The 21209-nt window shown below is 44.5% G+C and overlaps 2 protein-coding genes across 7 annotated transcripts in view; one reads left to right on the top strand and one right to left on the bottom strand.

Annotated features, from left to right (window-relative positions):
* The window catches only part of ERI3 (ERI1 exoribonuclease family member 3), a 299483-nt gene extending 290936 nt beyond the window's left edge, over positions 1-8547 (top strand). For all 3 annotated transcript variants that reach the window (XM_061632739.1, XM_061632737.1, XM_061632738.1), the window contains exon 8: positions 7116-8547. In XM_061632739.1, the coding sequence (XP_061488723.1) occupies positions 7116-7198 (83 nt within the window). In that variant the 3' untranslated portion in view covers positions 7199-8547. The remainder of the gene's footprint in view (positions 1-7115) is intronic.
* A 3474-nt stretch (positions 8548-12021) lies between these two features.
* DMAP1 (DNA methyltransferase 1 associated protein 1) overlaps positions 12022-21209 on the bottom strand; it is a 49722-nt gene continuing 40534 nt past the window's right edge. For all 4 annotated transcript variants that reach the window (XM_061632733.1, XM_061632732.1, XM_061632734.1 and 1 more), the window contains exons 11-13: positions 19826-19898; positions 18661-18944; positions 12022-12365 (exon numbers count right to left, since the gene is read on the bottom strand). In XM_061632733.1, the coding sequence (XP_061488717.1) occupies positions 12306-12365; positions 18661-18944; positions 19826-19898 (417 nt within the window). In that variant the 3' untranslated portion in view covers positions 12022-12305. The remainder of the gene's footprint in view (positions 12366-18660; positions 18945-19825; positions 19899-21209) is intronic.

The following is a 21209-nucleotide window of genomic DNA, read 5'->3' as shown; positions in this document are numbered from 1 at the left end:
GCATCTGTGTCAGCAAAGCACCAGTGGCTGCATGATCAGTGGCCTCTTACACTTAGTTGCCATTTTGTAGAAAATCCTTTTTCAAGGTAACAAGGAGATTTAGGAGATTTCATATGGCTAATAATTCCCCAAACAGCCATCTGATGGTGTTGTTTTAAAAGCTGCTTAGTTTTTTGCTTTGGAGTTTATGAAAATCTCCTGCACTAATATCCCGGGAGCCAGCCTATAATTGTGTTATTAAATCAATCGGAGCGGATTACATTGTAAAATCAATAAGCGGCTGTAATTGCATATTAGAAAGTTGTTCGGCTGTTGTTGATTTTTTTGTACATGGATAATTGTAATAAGCGTGTTTACCTTCGTGCTGATTTGAAGTCAGTCTTGCTAAATGACTTGTGGCAAGCGAGCTCTGCAGTGGCTTGTTAGGAGCCACCTGTCCCAAGTGTCTGGAACACATTTGGCACAGTCTAGGTTTAAAATGGAGGAGCACCAAGAGTGTCCAGGATAGGAAGACTACAGCTTGGCTTTCTTTGCGCTAGCACAGCCTGAGTAAAATTTGCCCAGAAAGGATAGCCCACAGAGTATGAGATCGGATGGCAAGAAATAGTTGTAAATAGTTGTATTGGGTTAGACATATAGGATACCGTGCTAGATAAACCCAGACAAGCCGACAATAGAAACCTGTTTCATATATCCATGTACATTATGCAGTAGCTGGTCACTTCATGACCTGTTCCTACTAGCCAAATCTACAAATTGCCTTCACTGAAAACTTTTTTTTAAGTATGAGACGGTGTGGGGCAATGTGAAAGTTCTGATTGTAGCATTTGATTTATGATGACTGTCACATGAATGAGTGATCATTTTATGTTAGTTATCAAACAAAGAACTTAATGTGTAAGTATCCAGCTAAATTCTGGGTCCTTTAGAGGAGATGAGTAACAACATAGCACCCACATTAGTACTCCCAGTTGATTGCTTCAGCTACTGGAGACCTAATTCATACCATCTGTATTTGAATCTGTTCATTGCGTATCTCAGAGCTCATTCTCATGTGAACTAACTGCCCCCTCTATTGAGATTCTATGTATAATAATAATAATGATGATGATGATGATGATGATGATAATAAAGTGAGTGAAGAATGTAATGCCAAGGGAGCTCCATGTGTCTCGACCCTCTGTAAGCTACTCTCATGCTTGTTCCAAAAAGGAGAAGAGAAAGTCTTGATACCTGTTCCATGTGTCAGAAGAAGTGCAAAATAGATCCAGGTTCCACAGGAAGAGACATCAGGGATGTGGCTTTTCTTCAAAAGGGGTGTGGTCATATTCTGTCTCTGCCTGTTCTCACTTCCAAACTTCAGAAACCACCTCTCCAGTACCCAAACCTAGATACAAAGCAGGCACATCACCGCTCTGTCCATACGCCTCCATTGATGTGGCTTTTAGCCCCACTGTATATGAGCAGTAGGCTGACTCTGAAGTTTCTCTCTCCTCAGATAAAGAGATCTCTCAGGAGAAGATGGACCCTACAGAACCAGGTCCATGCTTCAGTTCAACTAAGTCATCCATGGTTCCTCAGTTTTTCCTATAGTCACTAATACAATCTCTACCAGGGTCAGTTGTGCAGGCTTTCTTGGCCCCTACATGGTATTTCCACATTATTCCACTTAGATGGTGGGCTGCCTTTCCCCATAAAGTCCAAGAAAATTAACCCCTCAGGGATCTCCTCCACAATTCTGATTGATCCACCTGCAGTACACAGATTTCTCACAACTTCATTCTTTCAGCAGTAATAGCAGTCCTCTGGCACCCATTCACTTGAAAGAGTCACCTTGAAGACTGTCTTCTTTGTGATCTAAACAGCCACCTGTAGGTTTTCTGAACTGGGAATGTTCTCATTGAACAAGAACTTGTACAGTTTCCACCATGACAAGATGCCAGTGTGTCCCAACCCTGATTTTGTGGCTAAGACGAACATTTTCTGCAGGCCGTAGCTCAGTGGTAGAGCATCTGCTTTGCTTTCAATCCCCATACCTCCAGGTAGGACTGGGAATGTCCCCCATATGAAATCCTGAAGAGCTGCTGCCAGTCATTGTAAACAATACTGAGGTAGAAGGACCAATGGCCAGACTCAATATAAGGCAGCTTCTTATGTCCCTCTGTACTCCAGCACGGTCTGGATCTAGCAAAAGATTGAACTGGAAGACTTGCTGTGGTCTGCTATCCCAGTAAGCATATTGCCTTATTTCTACCAGCAAGAACAGGAAATTTGCATAAACAGCAAATTCATTTTGAATATGTTCTGGCTAAGCATGTGCTTGGTGTGTGTGAGGCTTGAGGCTGATGCAGTTTCTGTACCCCCACCTAATTCATTACTGGGGGTACCTTAAGCTCATAGCCAGAGCAAATGTAACAGTGGTGAGGAGGAAGATACCAAAAATGGCCTATGGTGATTCCTGTTTTGACTGTACTGTTTGAGACTACTCACACCATAACGTGCTCCATTGCATTGTGAATCTTCCTTTCACATAAACAGCTGCCTTGCAGATGTTTGTCTTTCCCCCCTAAACTAAAGCTGCAATCCTAATCCCACTTAACCTGGGAGTAAGCTCCATTGAATTCACTCGGACTTATTTCTGGGTAGATTGCATTGTAAATGGGTAAAGCTCTGCTCGTTACATGATCTGCTTCTCTGCAGTTCCTGTGATCATTGTTTGCACCTGTTCCCAGTCTGACTAAACTATGCACCTTGCTGTGTGCAGATTTTGATCACAGAATTTTAATTCACTAGTTTCTTTTGGTACAAACTTCTTAGTTTTTTTTAATGTAGCCATACAAACTCCTGTGTAGTTGAACACAAACTAGAATGCAGCAGAATGGCACCTGCTTTTCCACTTCCCCCAGTTGTGCTACCAGCATCCAGTAGATTAATCAGGATGAAGGTGGAGGGGGGTGTTTTGTGTATCTGTTGACACCTTCCCCAAATGCTCAAGTCCCTACAGTTTGGGCCAAGACTGCTTGGGTGGCAGCTTCCTGCTCCATTCGGCCCCTGGCGTTCATTCCTCAGTCGGTATGCCTGTCTCCTAGACAGTGAAATATGGCCACAATTAGCCCGGATACAGTTCAATTATGATAAACAGCGCTTGCACCCTTTAAGCCGTGATTAAAAGGCCTCCCCCCTTTGATAGAGAGACCTAATTTCACATTATTATCACTGCCGCTTGATTATAAAGCACTCTCTGGATTTACAGTTAAGAGACGGATGTGGAGGCGCTGCTTTATCATTTACACATCAGTAATGATGCAGCTGTCCTTCTGCCACAACATCCATTTACTAGCAGGGCTGTGTGTGTGTGTTCTGCTTCCCTCCCCCCGTCAGAGTGGCAGCGCCACCCCATGTCATCCTGGCCCTGCCTGCCACATGCAAGTGGGCAAAGTCACCCTTACGGTAACAGCGTGATGAATGGGCGCACACTAATGAAATGGAGACATCAAGGCGTGGGGCGAGGAAGAAAGAGTGCTGATGGGAGGCAGCGGAGCTGTCCCGAGTCGGAGGGGAGCGGGAAGAAGGATCGCCTCACCACCGTGTGCTGTCAAGGGAGAAATTACACATTTACTCTTGCTTTTTCTTAAGGAGACGGCCACCATAGATCAAAACATGGATTTACAAGCCAATTTTCAACATGAAATATAGACACCAAGAATCAATTTAAGCCTTGGTTCTATTTTAGCAAACTCTGCTTGCGTTTAGTCCCAGGTAAATAACGCAAGCCAGCCCAACTCTACTTCCTTGTTAGTTCAGAAGAGAAGGAGCTTGCTGCACTTACTGGGCCACCTTTCTGTCATCCTTCCAATATAAAGGTTGAGGAAAGGACCAAGAGTTAGACTGGAAGTAGTGAGGCCTGCAATAAACATCCACACCAAACACATACAGGAAAGCTTCATTTATGACTATTACTCTAATCAAGGCTTCTTTCTTGGACATAATCTGAAATACAACTTAGAAGCAAGTTTCTAGCCCTCATTGTTGGCTTTTGGAAAGAAAGGTGACCAGTTTCTGCTGCTATATCTGGAGGAAAAATAGAGATGAGGGGGGTTGCCACGAATTTTATTTTAGGGGATGGGGGGCAGAATCTTTGCCTTCCTCCTCTCTGTAGGTCACCAAATCATTGCCTCACTGGCTTTGCCAAAAAATTGTACTGCCAACTTGCAACAATTTTGTACTTGCCATAGCAAGCATAAAGTTGGGTGGCAGCAGTAACTATACTTCCTATAATTTTGTGTGCCATGCCCTTCATGGCAACCATTTTGTGGCTAGTGCCCCCCCCAAGCACTTCAAAATGTGCCCTTTGGTCCAAGAAGGTTGGTGACCTCTGCTCTAATGCTAGCTTTAGACTGTGTTTGTATTAAAAGTTTTCCCATAGGTTAGGGTTATTGTAGTAGACTCACTCTATGGTGGCTGCTCTCTATGCTTTGTGGTCAGCCTGGCAGCTAAGATAAGATGTGTATTATTCAACATTAGCGATCAACAGAATCGCTCAGTATTACAGAATTTTTCTTTTTAAAATGGGATGTGGCTCTGCCCTGCTCACAAAACTGACATTTTTCAAGAGGTCAATATAACCTATAGAGCTATAAATTCATACAAAAATACTCATTGTTAATTTGTTGGAATTAGAAAGTCCAAAATAACAACCTTTTTTTTGATGTTATAAAACAAATACAATGTAGGAATGCATGTGCTTTATATTCTCATTCTCTATATGTATTTTTATAAAATACAACAAGATGAAGGTCAGACAGCATCATTTCATTTGAGGAATTATATCAGGATTGTCTGATGCCACATTGCTCCTGTTTTGAAGAACTAGTTGTAGCATGATCTAAAGCAGAGGTCTTCAACCTGTCAAGAGTTGGCACCTATCTGATACTCCAGCTTAGCAACATAGAACTCGCTTCCCAGAGCTCATGCACCCAGGGGCACAGAGACTCGCAGAAAAAGGGTGAAGTCCAGTCCAGTTTGAGGAGGCAAAAGAGCACATGAGCAACACATACTCAGTTTCTAAGTTAGAAGGGGAGGAGGAGGTCCTTGCCCTCCAAAAAAAACCCACCACAGAATGATGGTGGCAACACTGCTGTAGCCCACCTAAAGTTGGGACACAATCTACTTGAGGATCACAACCCATCAGTTGAAGACCAGTGATTAAAGTGCATTCAACGTGACCACAGCTCAAGGTGGAGCCTGGACTATATTGAAGAGAGTAGTCTTAAACAGTGGGCAACAAAGCCTAGATCGGCTTACAGTTTCCTGCCCCAAGAGTGCTTTTGTAGGGCCATCCCAGATGCAGAGAATGTGCAGAAACATGCAGTTTAGTGGTAAATGTTATGTGGGACTTGATTGCGCAAAAGTTGTTTGGTAGGAGATATTCCAGTCACAGCACCCGAGTTGTGCTTCAGCTGCCTCGGATTTCTAGCTTGCTTTTGGGCTCAATTTAAAGTGTTAGAGTTAGGATCCAAGACAACTTAAAAACTGCCTTCTTCCATGTGAGCCTGCTTGAGCAGTCTGTTCAACAATTGAGATAGTACAAATTTAAGTGTCTCTGATGAAAAGGTGAGATATATTTCAAACAAATAATGTCACAGATACCTATTCCCAGCCGCAGTAGGCTGCTGCCAAGGGTGTGCAGTAGGGGGCACCATACTGTACTTTGGCAAAGGCTTTTCACGACTTGTGGCAGCAAAGTCTTATGATTCAGGTAGTGCAGGCTATTAAAATCTTCTGCATTTCAGAGTTCAGTGTGACAACACCTACAGCTTACACACACACATCCCTCTCATTGGTGGTGGCTAACCACTGCAATATGTGTGCTGAATAAATTCATTGTTGAGTCTCTTTCAAAGTTTTACTTACCTATAAGACATCTCCATATAGCGAACTTGTGGTGGACATTCCTGTTGCATCATGGGGGGACCCCAAGCAGTCAGCAGCCTAAGCCCATTGGCCTCAAATGGGGTAGGGAATCTCCAGCCCATGGGTAAACTTACCTTGCCACCCTTCCCATTTGGCCCAGCATTTTGGAGCAGGTAAGGGTGAGACTTCAAAGGAATAATCATGAGTGGGAGCTCACCTTGCTCGAGGAAGGGGAAGTTGTTTCCATTCAGTAGAAACCATTTCTTCCTCGCAGTCCTGCTCTTTGAAGCAGCTCTGCGCTGCTCCTTTAAACCTCCACTCTTCAGAGGTGCAAAGGAGCAATGTAAAGCTGCTTGCAAAGGGCTTTCAAACAGCCCCATGCTTTATTTTTATTATTATTATTATTGTTGTTGTTATAATCCTACTCTTCCTCCCAGGAGCCCAGGGCAGCAAACAAAACACTAAAAAAAACTCTAAAACATCTTTAAAAAAAAAAAATGAAGTCCCAACAAGTGCATCATCCCCTGACATTATTATGGTGGCATGTGATTGACAGATGGGCAGCCTCATCCACCTGTCAAATTTGGCACACCACCCAGAAAAGGTTCCCCATTCCTGGCCTCAAAACCTCCTCCTCTGGGAGCAGCAGCTATGAGCTGGGCCTTGAGAAAATGCAGTTCTTGTGGAGTTTCTTGTTGGTCATTGCTGCTACTTGGTATGAGAGCGGAGTATAGCACTGTCTCTTTGAACAATTAAAACCAGGCATTAGCCTATTTCAGCAAACAGTGGTTGCTAAACTTTACCCACAAGTGCAGAACAGAGATTTTTTTATACCTAAAAAAATAGCTACTCTAGTTGTTAGCAAAGAGGGGAACTGTAGAATTGAATCAGAACATAACCGACTTTATTGGCAGAATGCAACATAACGATCTACTTCCTAACATTGCCACAGCCAGGAAACTTAAGTAGGGCTGAGGCAGCAATAAGAACCATATGCCATGCAGTTGTATTGCCATGGTACATCCAGGGTGTTTGCATGTGTGCACGCATAAGCACACATGCCTGTGACAAGTCGGCATTTGTGTATAGATTGTTGTATGCATATGGATGTAGAGTACATATGGGATGATTTTTTTAAAACATTTTTTACCTGTGAGATTCAACATGACTCTTCTCAATCTTTTTCTTTCTCTGCCTGGCAGATGACTGCAAGAACATTGCCAACATCATGAAGACACTGGCTCACAGAGGGTTCATCTTCAAGCAGACCTCCAAGCCCTTTTGATCTCCGGGGCCGGCCAGACAGGGCTGCATGCGGCCGGCTCCTGCTACATGGGTGTGATGGGCTGGAGCATTCGAACGACAGAAAGAGGACAGAGGAACGAGCAACCCCACGACTCCGTCAGTTTTGCTGTTCTGCCAGTAGAGGCTGTATATATGGAACTGGAATCTCTGTGTAGGCCTGACGTGACTCCCTCTCTGGGGCCGGCTGCCTGCCCGGCCTGGCCCAGCCTGCAGCCCCCTAGGGCGCTTGCTCCACATGGTTAGAGACGTAGATTGTTTTCCCTTTTGTTGGCTTCCGATTTCCATTTTTCTCTTTCTGCCCACATTTGCGCCTGTAGCAAGCCCGTGGCGCCATGTTTGGGCTGCTTGCCCGTACTATTTTGAGTCCAGTATCTCAACAGCCACGGTCAAGCCCCCCCTCCCCTTTTCCTGTGTGAATCTGTTACTGTGTCTCCTGCGTGTCAGCTAAATATTGACTGAGCAGCATCCGGACAGCCCCCTTTTTCTTTGGCAGGCTTCTTCCCTCCTTCCCTTCTGTTTTAAATAAACACTAATCCTCTGATTCCTTCTGTATGTGACTGATGAAGCTCGGCTCTTTCTGTTCAAGGTAAAGTGCCTGTATTCCCTGCCCACCAAGAACCACCTATCTTCCTGGGACTTCATTCAGCGGCGGCTATCATAGGCCGGAGCATCCTGGCTGATGCTCATCACCCTGTACAGCATTTCTTGAACCTTGATCCCTTGCTTGTCCCTCCTCAGAATGTGGGGAGCCCTACTGTGCATTCATCCAGCACTTGTGCATGGCCCCCATGGAGCATGCAGTCCATTGCAGGCAGTGGGCATGCCCATTACTGCTAGCCCAGCAGGGGGTTGTGCTCCCAACCTCAATAACCAGCAGGGATCTGCAAATTGACTGAAATCAGTTATTCCCCTTTTCTAAACTGGCCTCCTTTCCGTTCCACAATGGCTGCAACTAGTTTGTTGCTTGAGAGGTGTGACCTATTCTTCCTCTCCAATTCCCATAACCTTGGACCAGTGTGGGAGGAAGGAAATATAGAACGAATCACCCTCTCCCAGCTCAGTATTTTCCTGAAACCTTCTGCCCTAGCTTTTGCTGAATGGATTCCCCAGGTGGATAGGATCCACCTGCCACCTACCTGGGAGCCACACCACAAGGGCTGTGCCCCATGCGGCAGTCAGGCTGTGAGCTGATACAGGCACTGGGCCTTACCGGTAAATAATGCATGGTGTGTGGATGTTCCAGCTGAACCCAACCTGACCTCCTCATTGGCTCGTTATTCCCATCCTTGCTGTAAATGTGCCACATGAATAAAGTTTGGGGGAAAGGAACTTGGCTCCTGGTGTGCTGTAAGGGTGGGCTTGACCAGCAATATCAAACTGGGTGCACTACTAGGTATACTCCCCCTTTTCCCAAGTACCCACAAGAGCTGGCAGCCTCTGCATAGATGTTTCACCCACTTTAATGGATTTGCTCTCTGGGACTGTTTCATGACACTGGTGTCTTGTACATGCCTGTGAGAAATTCACCCACACATTTCCACCTGTAGCTTACCCAGTGGCCGTTTCCTTAGTTCTTCCCTGTGGGAAGTCTCTTGAGGAAAGGTAATGCTGGCCTTCATGCTCTTACATTACATACAGCCTCTTGCCTTGCACTCTATACCACTGGTGGTGAACAACCTCAGTTAAGGCTGGGAGGCCATTTTCTCCAAGCCACTTTCCCACAACTGACATAATATGTGATGCAGCTGCAAAGAAAAAGCAGAAGCCTTAAAGTGCAATCCTGCTTGTTCCTTAGGAAGAGGGGCATGTACTTGGTGTCTTTTAAATGCAGAACTCTCAAGTGAAGCTGAGCCCTGCTGAAAGTGGGACTTAAAGCCTTTGCCAATCAGTGGGCACTACTAGAATGTTTTTGTGCCTTCTGTTTTAACATTATTGAAAGGCCTCTGGGTGAAATGAGGATCCTGAGCTTGCCAAATATTTACATCTGATCTCAACTTGTTCCACAGTCAAAGGTGGTTCACACACAAAGTGCTTCAGCTACCCAGGCCACAGGAGAGCCCTTCCCTACTACATAAATAATTTGCAATTCGAAGTGGTGCTCACAGAGGGCACCACACAGGTATAGACACTGGTCCTCATTACAGTTTATGTAATAGCTCATCCTTTTCTCTCCATTACCTATGACAATATACAATGTATCGCAGAGAAAAGCCTGGCACTACACATTAAAAAAATCATGATTCATTTTAAAGAAGTCAAACTTGAACATGGAAAGCCAATGCATAATTACCAAATGTTTGTTTAGCGCTACATGACCTAAGACAGCTTATGCACCACTGAGAACCATCTTTTATGATTTAGACAACAATGACAAATGGCAGATTAAAAACTACACAAGCTGCTTGGAGAACACACTAATTGGCTCCTTAACTTAAGACAAACCCAAAATAAATCACTACCTCTTTCTTTTTTCCTGCCCACTGTAGTAATACAAAGTTTTTCGGTCTGCCCCACTTGGAGTCACCTCTCTCTTTATTGCAGCACTGCAGGAGGCAATCATCTTATTGACCCTTTGTCTTCTGTGCCCTGCCCTCTACCTGATCATCCAGGCAGCAGGATTTGCAGTGGGGGCATACAAGCTAGAAACATAGTGTTTGCTGAAGCCAAGCAGCAGTCAGCAAAGCCTGTGTTAACTATCACCCACTGAAGCCTTTCAGGCCAGGCCATTCTCACTTTGGAAGGTTTGCCCTCAAAGGCATGAGAGAATGTAACAGAGTCTTTCCTACTTCAGGTTAGGGACTTGGGATCAAAGGTCACATGGATTTTAATGGCTCCCTCTGTGTAATCACCTGATCAGTTTTATTGATTCGCTGTCGATGGAGTCATCTAATTAGTTTTCTATGAAAACGAAGAACTTGGCCTTTGACCTTTCTTTCTGCCAGCAAGAATGTAAATCAAAGGGTGTTGTCATGCACTATCGATTCCCAGTTGCACTTGAAGGGGACGGTAGAGCATGAGTTAGGCCTGACAGCAACAGGCCAAAAGTGTCATAGCCCTCTTCCAGCATGTATCTGATGGAAGATGAATATTTGAAAGGGGCTGGGGGAAGTGCAATCCAATGATTAAAATAGTCAGCAAGATGGGGAGACTCCAGCCCAGACTGGATACCTCATAGGTTAATACTCAATATTCAAGTTTTCTTTACCTGCTAAGGTAAAGATTACTTGCACAGTTAGGAGCTGTTGCCCTTCTCGAGGGTATCACTGGCTTCACTGTGTGTGACTGAAGTCTCAGGGAGGGCTGACCGATCTCTTTCTGCCAAAGAAAAGGGTTATACCTAGAGCTGTGTACTTTGCACTAAAAAAAACCCCATCAAAATTTAATCTGGAATGCTTCACCTTGTCTGCATTATGCACATGTGCACATATTTGCTCATTTTGCATAATTTATTCTGCTAGTCAGGAGGGGTAAGGAACTATGCAAAACACTCAAAGTTCACAATCTGATCATTGGAAGTCCTGCTAAGCCCTCCCCTGGCTTCAGAAATGTCACCAGTGATGCTCACACACTTTGAAGGAAACCTTGTAGCTCATGGGCTAGCAATTACTTTCAGGAAGCTGAATTCTATCCTCGATACCAAAACACTGATTTTTCTGCAATTGTATACACAGGCTTAGTTATACTGACTTGACTATCCAACCTTACACTATCATCCCAAACCTTTATAGATAAAGCTGAGCCTAGCCATGCTTTTTTGAAAAACTAGCAGGCATACAGCTGCCTACTCCATTAGTCACTAAGCAACACAAATATCCAACATTAGGCCCCTCTAGATGATACAAGACATACTGACCTGCATGCAACGGGGTGCAACATGAAAAGACCTTCAAGGAGGCTGCAATCCTAAACATACTTACTGAACAAAGTGGAACTTACACAAAGGGTTACCCTGTTAAAGAGCCTATAAACCTACTTTTGGATATTCAAAGAAAGAACTCATTACACTAGGTATGTTCATAAACACAGTAGCATAGAATAATTTGGCTAGTCTTAACAGATCTGAGAGGGTACCTCAATCTACTTGAGAGGTGGGAAACGTAGGGATGCAACATTTAATTGGTTAAATTAACTGATTTTAAAGTACAAGGACTTAACCAAAGCTCAAAAGAACAAGCACCATCTTAGCAGAGGCATTGCCCCATCTCAGCTTAAGAGGAAATGACCCCTGCAGTGCACGAATGCCATAACTTAAAATACAATATAGTGGGGGGGTTGTCTTCAGGACTATTGTTTAATTCATATGCAGTGCACACGAATAAACCAACTTTTCTTTAATCAGATGAAACCCTGAAGGAAACAGGAACTTTGATTTGAGGACGTCGCCTAGGACATTCTGTAAGTGTAAAGCCAGAAAAATGTTCCAGTGGGAATGGAGTTCGTGTGAGAATTAGCACTCAAGTAGTGGCACCAAAGAAGACTATGCTTCAATAGTGGCACTGCAGAAAGCGAAAGACATTAGATGTTCCAGACTGAGCTATGTCTATCTTCTCCTGCTAAGATTGTTGTTAACATAATCCAGTCTTCTCTGCAGTTATGAGATAATTGCTCTTACACAGCATTACACCAGGTAATCTTAGAAAGGTTTTTGTCTCTTTCCCTCTCACATCCTTCATATAAACTGTTATAATCCTGAAGGCCTGGCTGATGATCTACCCCAACTAAGGAGCAATCCAGACAGAAACAGCAGCTACCGCCATACAGGAGCTGCTCCCCCCCGCCCCCGGGACAGATTCAGATTATGGCAAAAGAGCTAATGGATTCTGTATTTATAAAGAAGGTTACAAAAATCAGACACAGGAAAAACAACACAATAACCACAGCAACAACCAATATGAAGTTGTTATACAAGTAAGTCCAACCCCTTTACCTGGGGCAGCAACACCCTTTCTGGAGCAGGAGAGTGCAATGTGACTGTAGGAACCCTACAGCATAAAGGTCATTGTCACTGTACAGGGAAAATGCAGCCATCGTGCCCCTCCAGTCAGTGTCCTGTTCCCCACCATCCAGGAGCTAGGACTTCATGGTGCTCATGGCTTCTTCACCTTTTTGACAGACGATGAGCTGGAAGCAGATTCCCTGCGCTTTCTCTGTTGCAATAAGCAAAAGTGAAAGATGTTAATAGAGATCAGATTATCAGGCAAAGAAGCCCCTACTTCAGTGCTAGATGCAACACAAAAACTACAGTATTTTCTAGAACCCTACCGAACCCAAGGTATCAGGTATGTCCAGACAGGTAGTTCAGGAAGAAAGCTACCACACAACACCTGAAAAAATTCAGGCACAAGTATGGTCCTTACAAACCCCGGAAAGGAGGAACCTTGAGGCACATGAAGTTTGCTTCTTATTTACCAGAAAATGGAGACAGCCAGTCTTATAAATCACTCTAGTGACAAACCTAAGGAAGGGATGGATGGAGGAAGAAAGTTCTGGTGCCAATCCCATGGTATGGGGCACACCTTTCCAGAGCCAATATTTCTAGATTGGACACATTTGAGGGAGGAGTCAAGGGGACACAAGTCTGCCTGAAGCCTGCATCAGAACAGATGAGTGTTTAACAAGACTGGCTGATGGAAATTGTGCCTAAATCATGAAAATCATGCCTAAATCAGACCCTTCCCAACAGCACACAGAAAAAGCTCAATCCCTACTGCCTTATCAAGGAGCTAGGAGTCAAGGATTTCTGTAGTGCCTGAGGTTCGCTCAGCGGTTTGAAGCCAAGAGATCAACTGGGAGAGACAGAACAACAGAGAGAAATGAGAAACAGAACATCAGTAGAGAAAATGACCACAGAAATAAAATGACCACAGAAATAATCAAGGAACACAGGCAGCTTAAGGCCAATGTAGGGAATGAAAGGCATTTTAAAAAACCAAACTCCTTTTCCAGACCTATGGTGAATGGAGGGAAGAAATTAAGATGGGAACACAAGTTACCATCCTCCCCCCTCCTTTGCATGTTTTTAATGTTTCAGCCATAAATGATCAAGAACGTGTATTAGTAATGAAGCCTTCACACTTCTTGGGGATGCACCCATCCTCCATGCTTGATAATGCATGTCTGAAATAGGAACCCACAGATGATTCCAGGAGAGCTGCCTTTGGTGGCTTTGATTAGTGGGGAATCTGTACCACTTCATTAACTGGTACCCTATGAAAAACAGTGTCTAGTATTTGGGAGATGAGGACCAATGTTACATTTAAAACTGCCAGCCCAACCTGGAAACAAAGGAATGGAGGCTTGAACACTTCCCAGTGAGGCTGCCGAATTAATGGGGATGAGCGCATGTGTTTGATAATCTTTATATGGCAAAAGAGCCATCTTTCAAATATGTCACAAATTCATATTAATCACCTTCCCTAGCTTAGCTCTGTCCGTCGCCGTGGGCAAAAACAGAAAGTGTCTGGTTAGAAAAAAATGTTCTACATTATAATTTACAAGAGCCTGGGAACCTGGCTCACTGTTAATGGAAAGGAATGATTTTAAAATGAGAAAATATATATTATAAAACACACGTATCATGATACAGATACACATTTATATATACGCGCAAGCGAGCTTTCTAACTCCATCTGGAAGGGATGTTTGATGTTAACAATGTAACTTCTCACTTTCAAGCAGGCTCAGAAAACAAGGAGCCGGCAGGAGTTCAGATAAAGGCAGCTTAAAAGTCAAATGATTCTGACTCTGAACCTGAGACTTCTTAGAGGCAAGGTCCTTTCCTTGTCCCATTAATGGGCTGACTTGTGAGCCCAGGAACAAAGTGTGCTGATGTGAGGAATTCTGAGGAGAGTCAACTCATTATGGATGGGCAAGTGGAGTCTGAGTTGCACAAATCAAAGGCTCTAATCTGGAGTAACTGGCTGCAGTTCTGCTTGGAACTAATTTGTTCCAAGTTATACTCACCTTTCACCCCTCAAAGACCGAGAGTAGCGTTCCTCCTGGGTCAGCAGAGCAGTGTTCTGGGGTGTGTGTGGGAGAGAGGGCTCCCTTCACTGCTGGCTGCCAGCAGGGGACATAACAACATGCCCAGAGCTGTTTAGCCAAGACTGGGGTGCACTGGACTGGGTTAGAAAGAGGATGGCAGGCAGGCAGGCGGCCAAACTCTGAGCCCAAGAAGGTGGGTATTCTCTGCTAATTTTTTCCTGGCTGCAGTGAGAGGGCAACGTAGCACTAACTTCTCAAAATGGGGGGAGGTGATACCACAGGACTTGGTCCTGGGCCCAGTGCTCTTCAACATTTTTATTAATGACTTGGATGAGGAGATGCAGTGAATGCTTATCGAATTTGCAGATTATACCAAATTGGGAGGAATTGGGTGGAAGACAGAAACAAAATTCAAAGGGATCTTGATACGCTGGAGCATTGGGCTGAAACAATAGAATGAAATTTAACAGGGATAAGTGCAAAGTTCTACACCTAGGAAAAAGAAACCAAGTGCTCATTTATAAGATGGGTGATACTTGGCTCAGCAATACAACATGCTAGAAGAATCTTGGAATTTTTCTTCATCACAAGCTGAATATGAGCCAATAGTGCAATGTGGCTGCAAAAAAGGCAAATGCTATTTTAGACTGCATTAACAGAAATAAGAGTTTCAAATCACATGAAGTACTAGTTTCCCTCTATTTGGCACTGGTTAGGCCTCATCCACCACACTCTAAGAAGGATGCAGACACTGGAACAGGTACAGAGGAGGGCAACAAGGATGGTCAGGGGACTGGAAACAAAGTCCTATGGGGAGAGACTGAAAGAACTGGGCATGTTTAGCCTTGAGAAGAGAAGACTGAGGGGAGATATGATAGCACTCTTCAAGTACTTGAAAGGAGGGCCAGGATCTCTTCTCAATCGTCCCAGAATGCAGGACATCGAATAACAGGCTCAAGTTACAGGAAGCAAAATTTTGAGTGAACGTTAGGAAAAACTTCCTAACTGTTATTTAGAGTGGTACGACAATGGAACCAATTACCTAGGGAGGTGGTGGGCTGTCCAATGCTGCAGCCATTCAAGAGGCAGCTGGACAGCCACCTGTTAGGTATGCTCTAAGTTGGATTTCTGCATTGAGCAGGGGGTTGGACTCAATGGCCTCATAGGCCCCTTCCAACTCTACTATTGTATGATTCTATGATTCTAAATGCCTTGTGGTGTCATACGTGGATGCTTGAATACTAGGAAACAAAGAAAAAGAACAGAAACCAGTTGAGAACAGTCATTTCAAGCCAGCTGGAGACTTTGTACTTAAGGAGTGTATCCAAAAAACCTCCCTACGTGAAAGTAACAGATCTAATGAGAATCTCTTGCATGAAACAGTTTGAATCTTTTCTATAACAAAAAACTAAAAGAAGCACAATGCCTGACTACAACAAGCATCTTAACATAAGAACATAAGAACATATGAAGAGCCTGCTGGATCAGGCCAGTGGCCCATCTAGTCCAGCATCCTGTTCTCACAGTGGCCAACCAGGTGCCTTGTTCAGAAACATTGGCACATAGTACTGGACTTACCAGGATGTCAACAACCCTATGGTTTTCACATGACCCATAAACCTTACAGACAAATTAGTCCACTCAGATATTTTGTTTGTCTCCTCATTCACATGACCCCACTGGACATCACAAGTGTGGCCATTTTGCTTGTTGTATTCAGTCCCTGGAAATTAAAGAATTCATTCAACCAACTGACAATAGGAAATTTATACTGAAGTTTTTTATTAATTATAATTCATCCTATATCATTTATGTAATCAGGTACCCAGGTCTCAAATTATATATTTGTCAGACTACTTAGAGAGTGAAAATCACAGAACACAAGTCTTAAGATTCGTAGAGGTAATTTAGAAGCTCCTTTAACTACACATTTTCTGGAGAATAATCACAAACCTACTGATTTAAAGTTTTTTGTTATAGAAAAGATTCAAACTGTTCCATACAAGAGATTCTCATTAGATCTGTTACTTTCATGCAGGGAGGTTTTTTGGATACACACCTTAAATACAATGTCTTCAGATGATTTGAAATGTCATTTCTCAATAACAGCACTTTATTCCTGCCTACCTGGTTCCTGTTCTTTTTCTTTCTGTTTTGTTCATATACTGGGGACCTTCTTTTTTGTTTGGTTGCTTGACTACTAGACCATCCCCCTTGCAGAACTACAGATAACAGCTGGTACCCACTTGCCCTTTTACCACTGAACTAGCCTCCCAAGAGAAATATGTAAATAGTTGTGGAAAGAACAGTCACCCCTAAGGAGCTAGTCCTTCAGGTCCACATCACTGTCCAGCAATATGGCTGCTATTCACAAATGGTTCAAATGCCTGAATACATTACTTGGGCAGAGAGAACTTGTGGGAGGTGGGTTTGTTGTTAATGCAAGAGACAGTGGGTAGGCGCTGTTGCATTCAGGAGAGGGAGAAGACAACTGGAAGCCAGAACTTCTGGAAAATGCCAAATCTGAATATGCCGGGAACATGATATACGTCTCCACATCTGCAGCGGACACATGCTAGGGATCCATAGTGCATATCCCTGTGTTGACAAGAGAATTTGGAGATGTGCATAATCTTTTATTTGTTCCCTACAGGAACACAGTATAATAATAGAAGAAATGGCTGCCAGGTTAAAATACTAATCAGCCTTCACTCTGCATGTGAATGTTGGGTTCTACTGTGGTCTTATCTTTTATTCGTAACATGGATTGAAAAACGGCCACACTATTAGAGCTGCTAGCTTTTAGGGAGAGCATGCCCTTTGTTTGTTATACTTTTACACTTTCCCACAAAGGAGTTCAGAATGACATTTTAGCCAAGCAACAATCCTATGTGGTAGACAAGTCTGAGAGATGCTAATCTTGCCCAGATCACCCAGTGAGCTTCAGAGCCAAACAGAGATTTGAGCCCAAGTTTCCCATGCCCAAACCCACAACAAGGGCTCCCACGTTCAAAAATGGCAGAAAATTATCTCTCGCTGAGCATCTGTTTAAGCCAGTTGTTTACGCAGATGTTGTCATAACCAAAGAACCAGGCAGTGGGAAAAATACCTTAGTCATGGAACTGAGTGGTTCTATTACCAAATAACTCCCCACAGCAGCAGAAACAGCTCCCTGAAAGGCAGGGAGAGAAACACGAACTGGAAACAAAGCAGGGTTATCTGGACCCTAATTTAACAGCTCTTTACTAAAGAATAATGAAATTCTTCCGTTTTCTCCCTTTCACTGAAAGAAAAAGCAAGCTGGGTTCAATGATCCAGCCAAGATTTTCCATAAGGGTCTTGGACATCCTCTCTTCCTCACCTCTCACTTGGGTGCCAACCTCATGGAAACTGGCAGGCAATGAAACGACTCTTCTTACTCTCATAAAGCACAAAAGTGGTAAAAACCCACGGATATGTAGAACAGCACCCTCCTCTGCAAGATGTTGCCAGGGGATTCCATGCAATACCCCTTCCCCAAACTGGCAGAGGAAGAGTCCTAGTGACATCCTCACCCAAATTTAAAAACTCCACAACACCCATTTCTATGACTGGCAGCCCTGTCGTTCCACTCCGATGACACCATTCCCCCCACCCTCCCTCATCCTGGCAGCAACAGTGAACCTCCCTGAGGTGCCCCCCTCCTGCTGGGTGGAATTTCTCTCCCCTCCAAAGACAGCATAAAGTGGTCACAGTGTGAATGCGCTTGACCTTTTGTCTTGGACTAATCTAATTGTGTCGTCTTTGTGTAACCAGCCAGTAAAGGTCAGAGCTGTATTTAACAGGGGGGCCCTTTAGGTACCAAATTTGCCTTGCAGTGAATTAACTTGATTATATTTCTTTCAAATATGCCAGAGCCCAGGTCACATTAACCCTCTTGCTGCTGCCTTCGTTCTCTTTTGTTCCAAGCGTGGAGTTGGAAGAGAACAGCACCAGGGGCATGGATAAGTGCAACATTTTGCAGACAGGCACACATTAATGAAAAAAATGAGCTGCTACTCAGAATTCCACGTCACCTTTAGAGCTGACAGAGAATGTTTCTTCAATATCAACAAAAGAAAAGTAATTTTGGTAAAGATCTTGTCACACTGCTGTGTCAACATACTGGGTCAGCCGTTATGCTAGGAGCAAGAAGGTCTGGGGCCAGCTGACTAACAACCTGATCACAATCACATTAAGCATAAGTAACTGGACTTGTCCCATTTGCTCCACTGGAACAAAGGCACAGAACCTTGAAGCAGAAGCACATGAACCTTCACAGTGACCTTAAAAGGTCTTGATTTGCAGTGATATTGTTTCAAGAAGGCCAAAAGATCTGCTGTCATTCCACACAACCTTGTAAAGTCTTCATCCTGTACTGCTGAATATCTGGAGAAAATAGCAGGAGCGTTGGGGATGCCGACACCAATACCTACTCACCGAATTTGGTGTGAGGGGGGCCCCCACCACATCAATGATCTGTTCCCTTGCATCACCCTTGCCCTCTTCAGTGCACAAGCCTGACGGTCCATCAGCATGTGAGCCACCATCTGTGCTGGGCCCTGTGCTGCCTGCTTTGGCCAGGGCCTCATAGCGGTGTCGCAACATCTGCAGCTCATATTCACAATTTGCAAAGGCTTGCTTGAGTTCATATAGGAGCACTAGATCACTGCGCAACTCATTGAACATCTGGACAATCTCTTCTGTCGGCATCGGGTTCAGATCTGGAGGAGGCAAGAAGAGAAAAGGTAAGCAAGGGACCTCTGTCTCCTGCCAGCTCCAATGCCTGCCTATTCCTCTAGAGACCTTGCTTCAATCCAAGCTAGATGTAGCAAGAAGCACGAAAGAGCTGAGTATGTTGGGCCCTTCATTGCCCCAGATGAAGAATAAATGGGGAGCTTGCCTTCATCAAACTCACTGCCAAATCTTCACAAATATGTCACGCCAGGGATGCAAGGACAGTCTAGATGCCAGTTGGTCCTCAAGGGATGGCATTAATTAGACAACCCCATTTGTTACACTACCAGCTGGAGCCAAGCAGCCTTGCATTCTCTGAGTCAAGGAAGGCTCCTGCCTTCCCTACGCAGGGCTGGCCAAAGATGAGGGGTGGATTTTACCCCCTTAGCCAAAAATGAAAGTCGCTAGTATGTTGAAGGAGCTCATGACATGCCAGGCAGGTAGTGTAGGACCCTTCTAAAAGAGTAGCAACAAGGAAGCCCAAGAGCCAGGCAGAGTCTCACAGACAATGGCCACTAACCCCTTTCATAGTACCTCTCCCTGCACGAAGAGGTTTGCCTCCTTAATACTGGGCTGTCACTCTTGATGGCTTAAAGAACCCAAACCAGAGAGAAAGAGACAAAAGACTCTGTTCAAATACTTTTCTACTGGGAGGAATTTGGGGAGGGAATCTTGTGCATCTTCTTCCGGCTTCTACCCCTCTGCTTTTTTTTTTTAAACAAAACACATAAGATATTATTTTCAAACCCATTCACACAGTGTTATTCAAGGAACTGGCTGTATTACTAGGGGGAAAAACAGCCCCTCTCGACTACAAAGGCTTTGCTCCATGGGTCTCTCCCTCTCTCTCCCTGCCCTCTTTACTCACCTACTCCGAGTTCCACCAGCATCTGCTCCAAGGCTTTAATCTTCTTCTGTCCCACGGAGCTCGGCAGTTTCATCTGGAATACAAAGGTAACAGCCACACAGCTCTGAGCTAGCCCTCACTCACAGCCGCCTAGTTCAAACGGCAAGGGAGCTTTGCTTTTTATAGTGCACGGGGAAAAAAGCAAACCAAAGAAAGAAAGAGAGAAAAAGGAAATCAAGTGCTGGGAGAGGGAGGCAGAAAGAAGGCCTGAAAGTTTGCAGATGAGGGCCAAGGGCAGGGACTGAAAAGCCTGGTCGTGAGGGCTTTTCAGTTCCTCCTGGTGCCAAGATGCGGAGATGCATCGCTTTACAGCTTCCACGCGCAACTGAATTAACAACAAAAGTTCTGCTCCGCTTCGAACCCTCTCCTGCAGTGCCCTGCCCATCAAAGAGCTCAATTACACAGCAGCTAATGTGCGACGCTGCCCTACTTTACTTGCTCTTGCCAGCCTGATTAGACTCATGCACTAACAGACTTCCTTCTCCCTTTCCCTGCCGAGCCCAGAGCCGTGGGATTCATTTACAGAGCCGGTTTTCTAACAAAAGACGCAAAGAGGCACAAAGAGCACATACACTAGCTCAATTGGCAGAAGTGTGAACACACATTCACATTGGAGCTGAGGGGGCCATGGGGAGCAAGGACGTATTAGGCAGGGGCAGGGAACCCAAGCTGGGCATGAGATCATATTTAGCAAAAAACCCTCAGGACAACCCTATCGGCAGGAGCAGCTCAGAACAAGCAGCTAAGGAAAGTACAAAGACCTCAGGCATAATTTCATGTGGGAAATGGGTCCTTGAGCCTATAAGGGAAACCAGCCAAGCTAACAGCCTTCAAACACTCCCTTTGGGCTTACAGTCAACCAGAGTGTAACAAGGACTACCTGGCAAGGTCCTCCCACTTGCCCTGTTCTCACCTCTTTTGCCTCTTGCCCTGTTCTCACATCGGCAGAAACCAGGTCCCTGTGCCAATGCTCAGACAGTTTCCAGGGTTAGGCTGGTGCCCCTTGATTCCTCAATACGAAATAGAGATATCAGCCTCTCCAACAGGCTGCTTCCAACTCATCAAGATTTTGGAAGAGGGAACCTGGAAAAACTTCCCAGCTGCTTTCAACCTCCGATCAGTTGTATAATTTAGAGCAGACTCACGTGACCAATTCATAGGAGGATTATTGGGTGGAACACAACACAAAGGCTTTAAGACTGCCAACACATTACAGAGATTTCAGGTGACTGGGCAATCAGTTACATCTTGTGAATAACAAGGTTGTGTGAAATCTCTACAGTTACTCACACAGATCAGCCTCATCTAAATCTGAAGGGATCAGCTGCAGCGGTGAGAGGGAAAC

Source organism: Rhineura floridana, chromosome 6 (genome assembly GCF_030035675.1).
Source record: "Rhineura floridana isolate rRhiFlo1 chromosome 6, rRhiFlo1.hap2, whole genome shotgun sequence".
Taxonomy (NCBI): Eukaryota; Metazoa; Chordata; class Lepidosauria; order Squamata; family Rhineuridae; genus Rhineura; species Rhineura floridana.
Note: the sequence above shows the minus strand (reverse complement) of the source record. Positions and strands in the feature narration are given on the sequence as shown.